The sequence below is a fragment of the Stegostoma tigrinum genome, chromosome 8 (assembly GCF_030684315.1).
Source record: "Stegostoma tigrinum isolate sSteTig4 chromosome 8, sSteTig4.hap1, whole genome shotgun sequence".
NCBI lineage: Eukaryota > Metazoa > Chordata > Chondrichthyes > Orectolobiformes > Stegostomatidae > Stegostoma > Stegostoma tigrinum.
In genome coordinates, this window is record NC_081361.1 from 48,539,582 (window position 1) to 48,559,255 (window position 19,674).

Consider the following 19,674-nt stretch of genomic DNA (forward strand, 5'->3'; position numbering starts at 1 on the left):
ATGCATCCTTGCGGGGTGCCAGTGTTTGGGATTATCGTGGAGGCAACGCTGTTGTCTGTCTTCACTGATTGCGGCCTGTGGGTCAGGAAGCAGAGGATCCGAATACAGGGGTGGAGCCGAGACCTAAGTGGCAGGTTAGGCAGTATTGGACAAACGGAGTTAACATTTCAAGTTGGTTATCAGAAAACCTTCAATGCTGCTTCCAATTCATCGTAGAGTGGTGACCAAGACAATAATCTGGATAGTAGGAACTGCAGATGCTGGAGAATCTGAGATAACAAGGTGTAGAGCTGGATGAATACAGCAGACCAAGCAGATAAGAGGAGCAGGAAGGCTGACGTTTCGGGCCCGAAGGGCCTAGGACCGAAACGTCAGCTTTGCTGCTTGGCCTGCTGTGTTCATCCAGCTCTACACCTTGTTATCTCATATAATCTGGATATTTGGTTTGATTTTCACAACACATGTGTCTTGATCTATTTAAATACAACCATTGGAGCGAGCAGCTGACCTGAGTATTTCTCAACTCCTATCACTGTTCATTATGTGGTACAGTAAATAGAAGACAAAGTACCTGAAAATTTACAACAGCAGGCTTCCTCATCAAATACCCAGCATGTTGGTTTGTTTAAATATTGATGTAATTTGGACAGCATTAAGCAAGTGGAATGTTGTCACATGGTGTCACCAACCTGGTGGAAGTATTTGCAAGGTTTCTTCATGATCATAAAAAATAAGGTCATCTCAATATTTCAATTCACTCTATCCCTTTCTTATAAAATAAGCAACTTTATACTGAGTATCATGGTGCTGAATATTCTGCAATGACTTTTACCATTTCACTGCAGAATGGCGAGAGGATGACATATGAAGAAGTGAAGAAGATTATAGATGAAGTTGATATCAATAATGATGGAAAATTGGACTATAATGAGGTATGACAACAGGATTGCAGTTTCGAAATTTAACAATCCTCGTTCATCTTGTTTGCAATAGGATATCAAGCCCAAGAAGTATTAGATATTCTGTTATTGCCACAGTAGGAAAGTATGCTCATTCTTGTGCCCCACTACTCCCAACATCGCCACGAAAGTTAATAGTTAAAGCACCCAATGTCCCCAATCTACTTGTCTAATGAAATCAGGTTTATAGAAAACGCTGACCTGATTCGTGTACTTCACACGGACTACTGTTTGTTAAAACCAGTAAATACAGTAACCACAGGCAAAACAAAACTATGAATTATTGATGTATAGTTCTAACAGTTCAAATGTCACCACACAGACCCGCACAAACGTAAACACACCATGTTATGCATGAATGAAAATCACTAAGGAAACACAGTTCAATAGCAACAGTCCATAGAATTTGCTTCTCAACTTACTTATGCTGTTCGCCCCCTTTCTGGATTCTTCCACTTCTTCACAAGTGGCACAGGGCAGTTATTACACTAATTGTAAAGTCTTTGAGTTACTGATAAAGGCAACAGCTGACCGCAACTGGTCAAGAATTTTTCTACCTCTGAAGCGTTCACACATGCCAGGTGTCCAATCAGATGACCTCTGACATCCACAACTAGTCACAATAGCTTAAACCAGTCAGCACACTTGCTGGCTAAAGCTCACGCTGAACATAATCTTGTGCTACTCCACCTTGTCTCACTTCCCCCCAACTGTTTGTAAAGCAAAAGTGTAAACGCAACTCATAATGAATTCCAGTAACTTCTTTTCAAAAGTATAGCAATTCCTTCCTTTGGCAAAAGGACAGTTTTAAGCCTTTTGTAAGAACAGGAGTAGTCCATCTGGCCCCTCAAGCCTGCCCTGCCATTTAATAAGGTCGTGGCTGATCTTTTTGAGATTACCTGCCCACTCACCATAACCCTTAATTCCATTACTGTTCAAAAATTTATCTAGCCTTGCCTTAAACACATTTAGCGAGATAGCTTCAGCTGCTTCACTGGGCAGGGAATTCCACAGATTCACAACCCTTTGGGTGAAGAAGTTCCTCCTGACCTCATCTGCTTCCCTTTATTTTGAGGCGATGCCCTCTAGCCCTAGTTTAACCTGCTAGTGAAAACAACCTCCCTGCCTCCACTTTATCTATTCCCTTCATAATCTTATATCTTTCTATAAGATCTCCATTCATTCTTCTGAATTCCAATTGAGTATAATCCCAGTCTACTCAGTCTGTCCTCATAATCCAACCCTTTCAACTCTGGAATCAACCAAATGAATCTCCTCTGCACTCCTTCCAGTGCTAGTATACCTCTTCTCAAGTAAGGAGACCAAAACTGCACACACTACTCCTGGTGTGGCCTCACCTGGACTCTATACAGCTGCAGCATAGCCTCCCTGTTGATAAACTCCATCCCTCTAGCAATGACAGACAAAATTCCATTTGCCTTTTTAATCACTTGCTGCAGCTGCAATCCTGCCTTCAGTGATTCATGCACAAAGACACCCAAGTCCCTCTGTACAGCAGCGTGCTGCAATTTTTAACCATTTAAAACATAGTCCATTTTGCTGTTATTCCTGCCAAAATAGATGACCTCACACTTATCAACATTGTACTCCATCTGCCAGACCTTTGCCCACTCACTTAGACTATCTATATCCCTCTGCAGACTTTCAGTGTCTTCTGTACACTTTGCTCTTCCACTCACCTTAGGGCCATCTGCAAATTTTGACATAAAACACTTAGTCCCCTACTCCAAATCATCATCTATGTAAATTTTAAACAATTGAGGTCCCAACACTGATCCCTGAGGCACACCACTAGCCACTGACCGCCAACCAGAAAAACACCCATTTACCCCTACTCTTTGCTTTCTACTCGTCAATCAATCCATTATCCATGGCAATACGTTATCTGTAATACCATGCAACTTCATCTTATATAGCAGCCTTTGGTGTGGCACCTTGTCAAATGCCTTCTGGAATTCCAGTCCACAATCGCAAGTAAGAAGATGTGGTCGTTACAAATTTCAGATCTTTCCAGAGAGTATTGCACTAAGATGAGTTTGGAGTCATTTGTTTTGTATTCCATTGATTGTTCATCCCTGTAACATAACAAATAACACAGAACAATACAACACAGGAACTGGTCCTTGGGCTCTCCAAACCTGCACGACACATTTTGCCCTTCAATACTAAAACTGTCCTCCCTTAGACAATCCGTATCCCTCTATTCCCTTCCTATTCATGTATTCGTCCAGGTGTATCTTGAATGCTGGTATTGTATCCGCTTCCACCATCACCTCTGGCAGTGCTAGCCAGGCATTCAGAATCATAGAGATGTACAGCACGGAAACAGACCCTTTTGATTCAATTCGGCTATACTGACCAGATATCCTAAATAAATCTAGTTCCCTTTACCAGCATTTGGCCCATGTCTCTCTCAACCCTTCCTGTTCATATACCCATCCAGATGCCTTTTAAAAGTTGTAATTGTAGCAACCTCAACCATGTCCTCTGGCAGTTCATTCCATGCATGCACCATTCTCTGTGTGAAAAAGTTGCCCCTTAGATCTCTCTTAAATCTTGCCCTCTGACCTGAAACCTATACCCTCTAGTTTTGGATTCGCCTACGCCACGGAATATAAGGTCACCCCTCAGCCTCTGACGCTCCAGGGAAAATCGCCCCAGCCTGTTTCCCTCCCATTGCTCAAACCTTCCAACCCTGGCATCATCCTTGTAAATCTTTTCTGAACCCTTTCGAGCTTTACACCATCCTTCATATAGCAGGAAGACCAGAATTGCAAGTGCTATTCCAAAAATGGCCTAACTAATGTCCTGTACAGCCGCAGCGTGACCTCTCAACTCCTATACCCAATGCACTGATCAATAAAGACAGGCATACCAAATGCCATCTTCACCTCAAGCTTATCTAAATTAAACTCCATCTGCCACTCCTTGGCCCATTGGCCCATCTGATGAGGATACCATTGAACTCTTCCTCACTGTCCACTATGCTTATGATTTTGGTGTCATCTGCAAACTTACTAACCATACCTCCTACGTTCACATCCACATCACTGATATACAAATGTAATCACTTCTTCCTTCGAGCCGGTTCTGGATCCAAATGGCTAGTTCCCTCTGTATTCCATGTGATCTAACCTTGTTAACCAGTCTACCATGAGGAACCTTGTCGAACGCCTTACTGAAGTTCGTATGGATCACATCTACTACTCTGCCCTCATCAATCCTCTACATTACTTCTTTTAAAGACTCGATTAAGTTAGTGAGACACAATTTCCCGTGTACAAAGCCATGTTGACTATCCTTAATCAATCCTTGCCTTTCCAAATACATGTAAATCCTGTCCCTCAGGGCCTCCTCCAACACTTGCCCACCACCAATGTTAGGGTCACTTGTGTATAGTTCCTTGGCTTTTCCTTATCATCTTTCTTAAATGATGGCACCATGTTAACCAACCTCCAGTCTTCTGGCACCTCACCTGTGGCTACTGACAATACAAATATCTCAGCAAGGAGCCCAGCAATCACTTGCCTAGCTTCCCACAAAGTTCTAGCTACACCTGATCAGGTCCCAGGGATTTATCCCCTATTATGCATTTTAAGCTGTCCAACACCACTTCGTCTGTAATATGAATATATTTCAAGATATTGCTATTTATTTCACCAAGTTCTCTACCTTCCATATCCTTCTCCACAGTAAACACTGGTGCAAAATACTCATTTAGTATCTCCTCCATCACCTGTTTTTCCACACATAGGCAGCCTTGCTGATCTTTAAGGGGCCCTAGTCTCTCCCTCATTACCTTTTTGTCCTTAATGTTTTTGTGGAATCCCTTTGGATTCTCCTTAACCCTACTTGTCAAAGCTAACTCATATCCCTTTTTTGCCCCCCCGATTTCCTTCTAAAGTATACACCAACTGCCTTTACACTCTTTTAGAGATTCACTCTATCTCTGTTGTTTATACCTATCATATGCTTCCTTCTTTTTCTTGGCCAAAACCTCAATTTCTGTAGTCATCCCGCATTCCCTGTACCTACAAGCCTTGCCCTTCACCCTAACAGGGATGTATTGTCTCTGTCTCTGGACTCTGATTATCTCATTTTTGAAGGCTTCCTGTTTTCTAGCCACCCCTTTATCTGCCAGCATCTGCCCTCCAATCGGCTTTTGAAAGTTCTTGCCTAATACCGTCAAAATTTGCCTTCCTCCAATTTCGAACTTTAACTTTTAGACAAAGTCTATCCTTTTCCACCACTGTTTTTAAATCCAGAAGGATTATGGTCACTGGCCCCAAAGTGCTCCCGCACAGACCCCTCAGTCACCTGTCCTGCCTTATTTCCCGAGAGAAGGCCAAGTTTTGCACATTCTGTAGTTCCATGTACTGAATCAGAAAAGGTTCTTGTACATACTTTACAAATTCCTCCATCCAAGCCATTAACATTGTGGCAGTCCCAGTCTATGTTTGGGAAGTTAAAATTCCCTACCGTAACCACCCTATTACTCTTATAGATAACTGAGATCTCCTTACACATTTGTTTGTCAATTTCTACTGACTATTGGAGTGTCTGTAGTAGAATCAATAAATAAGGTGATCATCAATTTTTTATTTCTCAGTTTTATTTCTCTGAATGTATTTCCAGGAATTTCCTCCCTAAGTACAGCTGTAATGTTATCCCTAATCAAAAACACCACCCCCAGTTCGCTCATGCCCCCCTTTCTATCCTTTCTATCCTTTCTGTGCCCTGGAACAATAAGCTACCAGTCCTGTCCATCTCTGAGCCACGTCTTTGTAATTGCTATGATATCCCAGCCTCATGTTCCCAACTATGACCTGAGCTCACCTGCCTTACCTGTAAGGCCTCTAACATTGAAATAAATGCAGTTTATTTCATTGGTCCCACTTCATTCTCTACTTTGTTCCCGCTTGCTCTGACTGTTTGACATGCTCCTTTTCCGAACTGTACCAGTCGCAAACTGACTATCAGCCTGGTTGGAATTGCCCCTGGTCCCACCCTGCCACCACCCACCGGAACCAAAACCACCGCCGCCCACTAGTTTAAATCCATCAGAGCTGCTCCAGCAAATTTGCTCACCAATATATTAGTCTCTTTCCAATTCAGATGCAATCAATCCTTCTTATACAGGTCATTTCTACCCCATAAGACATTCCAATGATCCAAAAATATGAATCCTTCTCCCCTGCACCAGCTCCTCAGCCACGCTTTCATCTTTTCTATCCTCCTGTTCCTACCCTCCCTAGCTTGTGGCACCAGGAGTAACCAGATATTTCTACCCTCGATGACCTTTTTAAATTCCTGCCCAACTTCCCAAATTCTCTCCTCAGAATTTCGTCCTTTTTTCTTCGTGTGTCATTAGTTCCAATGTGTATGAGACCTCCACCAGGTCCCTTTCCCCTTTGAGAATATTCTGTACCCTCTCGAGATGTTCTTGACCGTGGCACCAGGGAGGCAACACACCATTCTGATGTCTCGTTGTTGGCTGCAGAAACGCCTATCTGTGCCTCTGACTAGAGAGTCCTCTATCACAATCGATCATTTAGCACCTGACATACCCCTTGTTATGGTAAAGCCAGTTATGGTACCAGAAACTTGGCTGTCTGTGCTACATTCCCCTGACAGTCCATCGCCCTGTACATTTTCTAAAACTGCATACTTGTTTGAGATGCGAATAGCCACAGGAGACTCCTGTATGATCTGCCTCCTCCTCCTGCCTTTTCTGGAGGTAACCCATCTACCTTACCGTGTCTTCGGTTTATCTCCTTTCCTGCAACTGCCATCCATCACGCCTCCACCTCCTGTAAATTCCTCATTGCCTCTAACACTCATTGCCTCACTGCAACCGATCCATGTAATCTGATGGGAATCGCAACCAAACACGCTTCCTGCAGACGTAATAATGAATAACATGGAAACGCTCCCTAAACTCTCATATCCTAATCTCCCACATCACTCTACTAAAGGCCATCTTTGCACTTTAAAAATCGCCACCCTTTGTGTGCAAAACTTGCCTTGCACAGTTGTTTTAAACTCTTTCCCCGCCAACTCCGCACCTTGAACCTGTGCCCCTTTCTAATTGACCCATTCACCCTGGGGAAAAGCTTCATACTTTCCAACCTATCCACATTCACAGATTTATAAACGTCTATCAAGTTGCCCCGCAACCTCTTGCATTCCAGTGAAAACCAACACAATCTATCAAACCTTTCTTTATAGCTAAAATCCCCCATACCAGGCAACATCCTGATAAAACATGTTTATATCTTGGCTACAGCTCTGAAATAGAAATTAAAACTGAATTTCTTTCCCCAATACCTTCTTCTTCAAGCACACAATGTTGTTCCAATCCTTTCACCTGTTGCTTCAAATCCCTGATCTCATCTTACCTTCCCTGCTTCTCAAAGGTCCACACCAATTATTTCCTGACTCCTTTCCTTTATCAGTTTCAGCACAAGGAACTTCTCATCCTTAATAATTTCAATCTACACTGAACTCAATTTGTCCACTTTCTAATTTCATTGCTGTCCTGTCCTCCAAGCATTGCTGCTTCTGTTTAAACTCTCCTGATCATAATTACTGCTTCCCTCTCAGCCATGCTATTGCACATAATCATTGTTAGTCACATCCAACCTTCACTGACAACTTTCTTGCATTCCTTACCTTACCAAGCATAATTTGCCTACCCACCTTTCAGTTTAATTTTCTTAGGTGACTGCTATTCAATAAGCTCTCTCTCAAATGTGCTGAAAATTTTGTCAAACATTAAGATTGACAAGTCGCCAGGCCCGGACCAGATTTGTCCTCGGCTGCTTTGGGAAGTGAGAAATGCAATTGCTTCGCCACTTGCGAGGATCTTTGCATCCTCGCTCTCCACTGGAGTCGTACCTGAGGACTGGAGAGAGGCAAATATAATTCCTCTCTTCAAGAAAGGAATAATAGGGAAATCTCCGGCAATTACAGACCAGTAAGTCTCACGTCTGTCGTCTGCAAGGTGTTAGAAAGGATTCTGAGGGATAGGAGTTATGACCATCTGGAAGAGCATGGCTTGATCAAATGCAGTCAACATGGCTTTGTGAGGGGCAGGTCATGCCTCACAAACCTTTTCGAGTTCTTTGAGGATGTGACTAGAAAAGTTGATGAGGGTCGAGCTGTGGATGTGGTGTATATGGACTTCAGTAAGGCATTTGATAAGGTTCCCCATGGTAGGCTCATTCAGAAGGTCAGGAGGAATGGGATACTGGGGAACTTAGCTGTCTGGATACAGAATTGGCTGGCCAACAGAAGACAACGAGTGGTAGTAGAAGGAAAATATTCTGCCTGGAAGTCAGTGGTGAGTGGTGTTCCACAGGGCTCTGTCCTTGGGCCTCTACTGTTTGTAATTTTTCTTAATGACTTGGATGAGGGGATTGAAGGATGGGTCAGCAAATTTGCAGACGACACAAAGGTCGGAGGTGTCGTTGACAGTATAGAGGGCTGTTGTAGGCTGCAGCGGGACATTGACAGGATGCAGAGATGGGCTGAGAGGTGGCAGATGGAGTTCAACCTGGATAAATGCGAGGTGATGCATTTTGGAAGGTCGAATTTGAAAGCTGAGTACAGGATTAAGGATAGGATTCTTGGCAGCGTGGAGGAACAGAGGGATCTTGGTGTGCAGATACATAGATCCCTTAAAATGGCCACCCAAGTGGACAGGGTTGTTAAGAAAGCATATGGTGTTTTGGCTTTCATTAACGGGGGATTGAGTTTAAGAGTCGTGAGATCTTGTTGCAGCTCTATAAAACTTTGGTTAGACCGCACTTGGAATACTGCGTCCAGTTCTGGTTGCCATATTATAGGAAAGCTGTGGATGCTTTGGAAAGGGTTCAGAGGAGGTTTACCAGGATGCTGCCTGGACTGGAGGTCTTATCTTATGAAGAGAGGTTGACTGAGCTCGGACTTTTTTCATTGGAGATAAGGAGGAGGAGAGGGGACCTAATTGAGGTATACAAGATAATGAGAGGCATAGATAGAGTTGATAGCCAGAGACTATTTCCCAGGGCAGAAATGGCTAGCACGAGGGGTCATAGTTTTAAGCTGGTTGGAGGAAAGTATAGAGGGGATGTCAGAGGCGGGTTCTTTACACAGAGAGCTGTGAGAGCATGGAATGCGTTGCCAGCAGCAGTTGTGGAAGCAAGGTCATTGGGGCCATTTAAGAGACTGCTGGACATGCATATGGTCACAGAAATTTGAGGGTGCATACATGAGGATCAATGGTTGGCTCAACATCGTGGGCTGAAGGGCCTGTTCTGTGCTGTACTGTTCTATGTTCTATGTTCTAAATCACTTTCACCTACACATTCGAACATAGAACTGTTGATTCTTTGGTTCTCCTGTATGCATGGCGCACTTGCCCATAGTATTTTTTCTCTTCCAGCCTGCATGTGTCCCCTGTTCTGGCATCTCTTTTTGCTCCTTTCTACTTGAGGGATTCAGATATAGTAGAAAAGTACTGTGGATGATGGACATCTGAAATGAAAGCAGAAAATTCTGGAAAATACTCAGTGGATTTGTATGCTTGCCCCCTTTTTATTTGAACAGTAGCTGTTGATGATGATTCTGTTTTTCAAATTTATTCTTTCTCCCTCTTATTTCTTTACACGTTCCATTACCAACTCCTTTTTACCTGACAACATCATTTCTTTTGTCATTTAATCTTTCCTATTTTCTACTCAATCGCATGCTTTACCATCTGTACTTTCCTCCGTTGTCCATGCCTTCCTTCCCAGCACGCCCCGTTCTTATGAAGAAGAGTCATCACCCTGAAATATTACCTCCATTTCTCTTGGCATAAATGGTGCCAGATCTGCTGGGTATTTCCAGCACTTTCTATTACTTAGGTTCATGCTTCTTTATCTGGCACGTAACTGGATTAACAATCTATCATAAAATCGAGCTGGAGCGCATCAAGCACTACTTGGTTTGTTTTCCCCTGCCAAAACCAGTCACTTTTTCAATACTGAGGAAATTTCACATTGTTAAAGGTGCTGTCCAGATGGAATGTTATACTGAGGTCTACTTTATCAGCTCAGTGAATATATAAGATTCTATGATACCACTGGGAAAGCACAGAGTAATTGCAGTGATTTCTGGCCAATATTGCTCACACAACCAATTCTAACACAACAGTTTGACTGGCTTTTAATCTTAGTTGATGCCTGTGTGACCTGGTTTGTGAAGTTGAATTGCCACGTGTCTATAATAATAACTTACATTAACTGTGAAGTGCTTTAAGGTGAAAAAACACTGAATGCAAGTTGATCCTTAACAGTGAATGTGACATTATTTCACGACCGTGTAATGTCAGCGCACCTGCACTTTCTACTGGCAGTTGAATAGTGATAACAATCAGTTTTATATACGCTAATATTTACCACCTCATCAGTTCCTATCCAAGACCAACTGAAGCTTCTTTAATGCTACTTAATTGAGATCAACAGACATGATACAGATATTGAAACAGCTCCTGTGTGTTATGTTGTAGCTTGCTGCCTTAGTGAACTAGCATTTTGGATGAGCTTCAGAGCTTGTTTTGTGTTTAATTCAGGTGTCATTGCCAGGATACGATGTTGCTGAATTTTATAATATGCTTACGAAGAAAGAGTGAAAATAGTTGCAATTTTGACTGCAAGAATATTCAATGGAATCTTTCTGGCCTGCCTGGAGCTTTTAGAAGAGCGCGTATGGAAAATTGATTGGGGGGGAGGCCAAGTATCAAATTCCTAACAGCAGGTTAAAGTTTTGCTATTAAGTTCTCAGAACTTTTAAGGCATTTCAATTTGGGAGCCTCTTTTGCAATTATTAGCATTCCATGAATATACATTAATGCCCCAGCACACTGGAACTGCGTGCATGGTACGATTAATATATCTGGCAAGGTCCACTTCCTCCTCCAACATCTGGTGAGTAAAAGCTTATTTGCTAATTTGGTACCGCCAGGAAAAAAAAACTTTGTTTACAAGGTTAGAAAAGAAGCCTTTCCATATTCATTAGCCATAGGCAGTTTGCCAGCTTGTCCTTAAAGATACTGTCAGGAGTCAAGGTTCATGGGGTCGACAAGCCTGCTCAAGTGAGGTGACCATGCTGGCTGGTTCCAGCAAACCCGACTGGGTCAGGCAAACAAGGCTCAACTTTAAATGGGGAGCAATTTAAATAGGCTATCAAATTTGGATTACCAGTATTGAAGGAAGGTAAGAAATGAATTTAAGATGATTTTTGGAGGCACTGGAAAGATCCTAGTTGAATGGAAGGATAAAACTGGGATACAGAGAGAAGTTTAATGTCATTGGGACAGTGGGATCAGCAAAGGGTGGGAGCTCGTTATTAAGCATGGGGAACACAATAGGGTAAGTTGGTGTCAGAGATAATGGGAACTGCAGATGTTAAAGAATCTGAGATAACAAAATGTGGAGCTTGATGAACGCAGCAGGCCAAGCAGCATCTTAGGAGCACATGGGAGGAAAGCAGTGAAACTGAAAGAAGTGAGGCTAGACATCGGGATAGCAATGGAAGTGAGACCAGGGAAAGAACAGAAGTACCCAGGGTGCTAGGGAAAGGTCTAATTGAAGAAGACAAAAGGACTGGGAGATGAAAGGAGGACATCAAGATTAATCGAAGCTTATATCTGAAAGGGGAGAATGGATGGTGAAAGACTCATGCAAAGTTCACTACTTATGTCTTGTAGTACATTCTTTTACAAATGACAGTTTTGGGGAATGTGCAGTGCAAAAAGAGGGCCCTCATATCTGCACATGTTTAGTTGAGGCAAAACCAGCACACATCCAGAACAAGATATTGAAACTGAAAGTGTGTAAAACTAATACACGAGCCATCTCTGAAGGCTTTTGTATTGAAGTTAAACAATCACTTCACATTAAAGGCAATTGAGGTCTAAAAGCTGCAAGTATCTACCTTTCAACCATTTCCAGTCATTGATTCACAAGAAGGGCAGTTACGATTCTAGCAGTGCTGATGATGGATGTTTGAGATGCTGGGGAACAGGAATTAATGCACTGTCATTTGCACTGGATTGTTCACAGACCCAGACATATGAGAGTTAACAAATTGGGGATGAAGCTGTGTGGTTGCTTCACTCTACCAGGTCCCCATGTAGAAAAAAACGTAGGGGATTTACAAATAAAAGCAAAATACAGTGGGTGCTGGAAATCCGAAATAAAATCAGAAACTGCTAAAGAAATTCAACAGGTCTGACAGCATCTCTGAGATAAGTTTTTGAAGGCGAGTCATACTGGATTTGATCAGTTAACTCTGTTTGTGTCAGATCTCTCAAATTTCTCCAGCATCTTCTGTTTTTATTTAAAGTGTATACAATTTATGATTGATGTGAGAAAACTGCAATTATAAATCAATTACTGCTTAATATTTTCAATTACTTTGTGTATTTTTCTTAAACAGAATGGGCAGTAACATACGTTGAGTCTGTTGGTCAAGCTGTGTTTACTGATATTGTAGATCTACTTCTGGTTGCTAAATTTACTGATGACATAAAAATTAGTAGGAAAATAAATTATGAATACAACATAATGAAGTTGCAAAGGGAAACAGATAAAAACCGAAAGGACTGCAATTGCTGTAAATCAGGAACAAAGTTCTGAGGAAGGGTCACCAGACCCGAAACGTTAATTCTGATCTTTTCTTCACAGGTGCTGCAAGACCTGCTGAGGGAAACAGATAGATGAAGTGAGTGTGCAAAGATCTGGCAAGTGGAGTATAATTTGGAAAAGTGTAAAATTGTTAATTTTGGCAGGAAAAATAATAGAGAAGCATGTTATGTAAATGGGGAGAATTGCAGAGCCCTGAGATGCAGAGGGATCTTAGTATCCTAAAACATGAAGCATGAAATATTAGTATGTAGGTATAGCAAGCAATGTGGAAAGTTAATACAGCAGTATAATTGATTGCATGAGAAATTAAATACAAAATGGGAAGGTTGTGTTTCAGTTATACACTGCATTTGTCTGACCATATCTGGAATATTATGTGTGGAATATTGAGCTCCTTGTTTAAGGAAGGATGTAAATGGGTTGAAAGCAGTTCAGAGAAGGTTACTAGACTAATACCTGGAATTGGTATTATTGCCATTAACGAAAGGTTGGACAAGTAGGCTTTATTTGTTAAAATTTAGAAGAGTTAAGAGTTGACTTGACTGAAGTACATAAGATCCTAAGGGGTCTTGACACAGTATGTGTGTAAAGGATATATTCATTTCTGGGAGAATCTAGAAGCTGGTGTCACTATTTCAAATTTACGAGTCGCCCATTTAAAACAGATAAAGGCATAAGGATGCCACTGAATTTCTAATGTACTTCCAGCTGGCAAGCCTTCCTGTCAGTGTCAGAACATCTTTCCTTTAAGCCTTTAAGGCTGTTTAGTATATCACACTACACCCCTTTGTTTAGTATAGAGTGGTAACAGATATGGTACAGTATAAGCATGACATTTCTGCTTGTGAAGGAAGGCTGAACCATCTCAAGCTGATGTTTCCTTACAGAGAACAGTGCTGTCAGTCGCAGTCTATTTCACTTTAGCTGTCCATTGCTTTGGTGTGATTTCTGCCTAAAAATTCACTTCCTTCACAACAGGTGCTAACAGTTTGTATGATCTACAGGCTGCATTGCAGCTATTCATCATAGCTCTTTAGACAGTACTGTCTAACCCTGAATGCAAGCAGTCGTATGAGGCCGCTATCACCTGTAAGCTCTTCTTTCATTGAATCTGAATCAAAATTCTTGAATTCCCTTTTGAACAGTACTGTGGCTGTACCATTTTCACATGGACTGTAGGTAGTCCAAGACGGTGACATACCTTTTGAGGCCAGTTAGAGATGGGCAGTAACACCGCCAACAGTGACCATAAATCATGACATGAAAACATATGAAACATATGAAAATCAGGGAATTTCAGTTCTTCAGATTTTAATCATTGGAGACTGTTAAATAATATGTCTCTTCAATATCTTTTATTTCTTTCTCTCATTAGTTCCTTCTTTTGTGCTACTTGACATTGAAATCTAGCCTACTGGATTCTAACTTAGGGCTCCCCCCACCAGCCTGTTACGCGCTGTGTGGCTTAGTATCGTTCCTTCAAGTTGATTACTGTAACATTACACAGTTGTTTGTCCTGTTTATACAGGCCCTAAATCCTCTTTAGGGGGTGGTTTGCTGTTTTGGATTTCTAATCACCACAGGTTCCAGTGGAAAACCCCATAGGGCATCTCTGAGCAAGTGTAAGTGCAATCAATAGCTTGCATCAGTAGTTTGCTACTGACTGCATGATCTGACCCATTACATCCAATCATAATTTGTAAGGAGATCTTTGTTATCTCTAAGAATAATAGAGCGGTAATGGTAGGGTATTTTAATTTTCCAAACGTAGACTGGGCTGCCATAGTGTTTTGGGCGTAGATGGAGACAAATTTATTACGTGTGTAGAAGAACATTTTCTTATTCAATATAAGAAAGTACCAGTAGAGAAGAAGCAAAATCTGGGAAATAAGGTAGGGCAGGTGACTAAGGTGTCAGTGGGGGAGCAGTTTGAGGCCAGTGACAATAATTCTATTGGTTTTAAAAATATTGATGGAAAAGTTTAGACCTGATCTAAAAGTTAAAGTTCTAATTTGGAGGAAGGCCAATTTTTAAAGTATTAAGCAAGAACTTTGAAAAGTTGATTGAGGGTGGATATTCACAGGTAAAGACGCGGCTGGAAAGGAGGAAGCCTTCAAAAATGAGAATGCGAGAATCCAGAGAAGTATGTTCCGGTTAGGGTGAAGGGTGGGGCTGGTAGGTGTAGGGAATGCTGTATTACTAAAGAGATTGAGATTCTGATGAAGAAAAAGAGGTACTGACATGTGTCAGGTACCGACAGCAGAGATCAAGTGAATCCCTGGCAGAGTGTAAGGATAATATGAGTTAAAAAGAGGAAACTCTGGAGGGCAAAAAGGGGACATGAGATAACTTTGGCAAATATCATTTGGAATCCCTTGGGATTCTACAAACACATTAAAAACAAAAGAGTAACTGGGGAAAGCATAGGGCCCCTTAAAAATCAGCAAGGACGCCTACGTGTGGAACTGCAGGAGTTGGGTGAGATCTCTAAATGAGTATTTTGCATCAGTGTTTACCGTGGAGAAGGATGTGTAAGCTAGAGAACTTGGGGAAATAAATAGCAACATCTTGGATGATGCCCATATTACAAAGGAGGAGGTGTTTGTAGTCTTAAAATGCATAAAGGCGGATAAATCCTCAGGACCCGATAAGGTGAACCCCAGAACGTAATAGGAAGCAATAGCTGGGCTCCTTGCTAATGTATTTGTGACTTCAGTTGATTTCCTTAAGTTGTCTAGCTTCCATCGTTTACAGATGACACTGAAATTGGTGATGTAGTGGACTGCGAAGAAGGTTACATCAGAATACAACAGGACAGATGGAGTTTAATTTAGGTAAATGTGAAGTGCTACATTTTGGTATGGCAAATCAAGGCAGGACTAATGCATTTAGTGGTAAAGTTCTGGGACATGTTACTGAACAAAGAGACCTTGGAGTGCAGCTTCAAAGTTCCTTGAGTGGAGTCACAGGTAGACAGGGTGGTGAAGAAAGCATTTGCTACTCTTGCTTTTATTAGTCAGTGCATTGAGTTTAGGAGTTGAGAGGTCATGTTGCAGCTGTACAGTACGTTGGTTAGGCCACTTTTGGAATACTGCGTTCAGTTCTGGTCTCCCTGCTATAGGATAGATGTTGAGAAACTTGAAAGGGTTCAGAAAAGAATTAGAAGGATGTTGCCAGGCTTGGGGGCTTTAAACAAAAGGGAGAGGCTGAATAGGCTGGGGCTGTTTTCCCTGAAGCATCAGAGCTGAAGGATGACTAGTGGAAGTTTGTAAAAGCATGAGGAGCATGAATAGGTTAAATAGACAGTCTTTTCCCCAGGGTAGGGGAGTCCAGAACTAGAGGGCATAGGTTTACAGTGAGAGGGCAAAGATCTAAGAGTCCTAAGGGGCAACTTTTTCACGCAGAGGTTGGTGCGTTTATGGAATGAACTGCCAGAGGAAATGGAGGTAGGTACAATTACACCATTTAAAAGGAATATGGATGACTGTGAATAGGAAGAGTTTAGAGGGAGATGGGCCAAATTCTGGCAAAAAGGATTAGATTAATTTAGGATATCTGGTCAGCATAGACAAGTTGGACTGAAGGCTCTGTGTCTGTGCTGTCCAACACCGTGACTCCATCACTATACTTGCAGCAGTAAAGGAGACTGGTCCATGTTGACATGTATCCTCAAACCCAATTATACAGTGGAACCTCAAATAGATATAGACAAGTTGTTGCAATGCATGGACAAATGCAAAATAATGCAAAGTGAATTTTGATAGACCATACAGAGACAATTACAAAGAAGGTGCAGGAGCAGAAGGACCTAGATGTAGATGTCCATAAATTTTTGAAGATGGCAGGTTGAGAGCATGTTAATAAAGCATACAGCCTTCTAACTTTTAATGAAAGGGTCATAGAATACAAAAGAAAGAAGATTATGCTAAAAGCAAAATGCTGCACTGGAAATCTAAAATAAAAACATTAAAAGAAAATGAAGAGTCATATCAGACTCAAAACATTAACTCTGCTTCTCTATCTACAGATGCTGTCAGACCTGCTTAGTTCCTCCACCATTTTCTGTTTTTGTTTTAGGTAATGTTGAATCTGTATGAAATTCGGGTTTGACTTTAACTGAAGCATTGTGTCCAATTTTGGTGCCACACCTTGGGAAAGATATGAAGATTTCAGAGGGAGCGCAGAAATGATTCATGTGAAAGGTGTTGGGTACTTCAGATATGTAGATATATTAGAAACATTGGGACTGTTTCTTTGCAGAAATGAATGTTAAATGGAGATTTGATAGAAGTATTCAAAATTAGGATGGTCTGGTCAGAGTAGATAGGGAAAAAATTGTTCCCATTTCTGAAAGGATCAAGCATGGGAGAGCACAGATTTAGATCAACTTGCAAAAGAAGGAACTGAGACATGAGAATCTTTCCTTAGAGCAAATAAAGTTCTTCAAAGTGTTGCCTGATAATATGAAGAGGCAAGTTAAATTGAGGAATTCAAGAAAGAGTTGGATTGTTATCTGAAAGTAAATATGTGCCAAATTACAAGGGGAGAAAATGGGACGAGGTGCATTGCCTTTTTTGGATAGGCACTGTAGACACAATGTATCAAATGGCCTCAACCTGCACTGTGGATGAAGGGTCTAGGCCCGAAACGTCAGCTTTTATGCTCCTGCGATGCTGCTGGGTCTGCTGTGTTCATCCAGCCTCACATTTTATTATCTTGGATTCTCCAGCATCTGCAGTTCCCATTATCACTCAACCTGCACTGTGACAATTCTTTCACTCAGTGAATCTGCCTCCTCCACTTCCTCAGGCAGTGGATTCCAGAGCATTTTGTAAATGTAAGCATTTTGTAGAAATGTTTCCTTTGGTCCTTTTGACATTCACCTCAGAATCATGAAAAAAATAGGAGCAGGAGTAGGCCATTTGGCCCTTCACACCTATTCTGCTATTCAGTATGACCATGGCAGATCATTCTATTTCTACTTTCTCTCCATATGTTTTGTTCCCTTTAAACCAAAGAACGATATCACACTCCTCAAACATATTCAATGTTTTGGTCTCGGCCATTTTCTGTGGCAGAAAATTCCACAAGTTCATTGCTGTCTTGTGGCTGAAAATTCTACAAGTTCATTGCTGCCTTGGTGAGGAATTTTTTTCCTCATTCTCAGTCCTATGTGGCCTACCCCATACCCTTAAACTAGTATCCTATGGTTCTTGAGCCTTCCACCAACGAGAGCAATTTCTTGTAATTTACTCCAACCCTTTTCAACATGATTTTGAACATCTCTATGCGATCTCTTCTTGACCATCCCTTCTCAGAAGAAAAACCCAGCTTCTCATGTGGATCCACATGTAACTGAATTCTGTCTTTCCTGAAACTATTCTTGCAAATATTTTCTGTACCCTCTGCAACATCTTAATGTCCTTCCTAGAATATGATGCCCAGGATTCAACTTGAGGCATGTACCAGTATTTTATAAAGGTTTCCCATGTTTTCCTGCTTTTGTACTCCATGCCTCTTATTTATGAAGAGCAGGACCCTTTATTAGCCATTTTCAGTCTGCGAAAGGTACCATCTACAATTTGTCCACATAAAGTACAAAAACAGTTCTTCCTAAAATATGAGAGATATTTCAGTATTTGTTTTTCATTTATTAAGGGTGGAAGACTATTTTTCTGACTTGTATTTAATTTAATAGAAACTTGTTTTCTGGAATTAAATATACTGATTTATGTAAATACAAAGAAATTACAATGTAATGTACTTCTTCATTTCACAGTTTTGTAAATTATTCCTGGCAACTGTTGAAACGAGTCAAAAGAATTCACTTGCAAGATTAGAGGCTATTACCAAAATTAAGCAACAGCAGTTTGGAAGTTCAACAGTCGCTTTATTGGAACTTTCTTCCTCAACTTCATCAAAACCATTGCTAGCAACTTCTCGCAATCCTGAGACAGATTTAATCCCCAAAGGTAAACGTGAGCTCAGTATTGGTCTACACCATCAATCACATTTAGAAGAGAAGTAGTTTTTTTTTAAAATTGATCAGTATTATTTATATTATTTCAGTATTACAATTTTATGACTTTGTATGTTTTTTGTGACAATGTTTCTATATTCTACATACCCCACATGGGTATAGTAAATATTTCTATTCTAAATCTAAAAGAAATTATTGTTTTTTGTTGTGTCATGTGAAAGTATTGGTTGCTACGATATGGAATGACTTTTATTGAGTAACTCTGATTGAGTAGCCTCGCAGAAGAGGTGGCTCAGTGGTTAGCACTGCAGCCTCACAGCGCCGGGGACCCAGGTTCGATTCTAGCCTCGGGTAACTGTCTGTGCAGAGTTTGCACATTTTCCCCATGTCTGCGTGGGTTTCCGCTGGATGCTCGGGTTCCTCCCACAGTCCAAAGATGTGCAGCTAGGTGGATTGGCCATGCTAAATTGCCCGTAGTGTTCAGGGGTGTGTGGGTTTTAGGGGGATGGGCCTGGGTGGGCTGCTCCAAAGGGCAGTGTGGACTTGTTGGGCCAAAGGGCCTGTTTCCACACTGTAGGGAATCTAATCTAATTTAATACAATAGTTGTTTGAAAAGTTTTTCAACTTGTTATGCCAAGATTACTTAAAGTTGTTCTTCCAAATACTGTGGTTGCATTCACATTTAGGTTCACAAGAATATCGGAAGTTTTGTGGACTGCCATGGATAGTGGGAGGAGTGTGAAAAATTATGAGGGTAGTACCAATGTCTCTCTTCCAGTGGCAGATGGCAAAACAAGTGAGAATGGCAGAGTTTCAAAAAAAGAGGAAATGAAAAGTTTGAGGTCTTTTTCAGCTTGTTTAATGTGATTGAAGGCTACAGGAATGCTGAATTACCTGACCATGACACTTGGTACAGGAGATCATTCAAGAAGTAGGAGTCAGAAGAACTGTAGTGGTACTAGGGAACATTATAACAAGGGCAGTTGATACACTTCTGTGCAGCAAGGAGTGTGAGTTTAGACAGCCTCGTGTCAGAGTTTGC

General features: G+C 41.4%; 1 protein-coding gene across 3 annotated transcripts in view; it reads left to right on the forward strand.

Moving 5' to 3' along the window:
- Nucleotides 1-19,674, forward strand: part of efcab7 (EF-hand calcium binding domain 7) — a 95,240-nt gene that overhangs the window by 12,533 nt on the left and 63,033 nt on the right. For all 3 annotated transcript variants that reach the window (XM_048538905.2, XM_048538906.2, XM_048538907.2), the window contains 2 exons: nucleotides 846-932; nucleotides 18,432-18,624. In XM_048538905.2, the coding sequence (XP_048394862.2) occupies nucleotides 846-932; nucleotides 18,432-18,624 (280 nt within the window). The remainder of the gene's footprint in view (nucleotides 1-845; nucleotides 933-18,431; nucleotides 18,625-19,674) is intronic.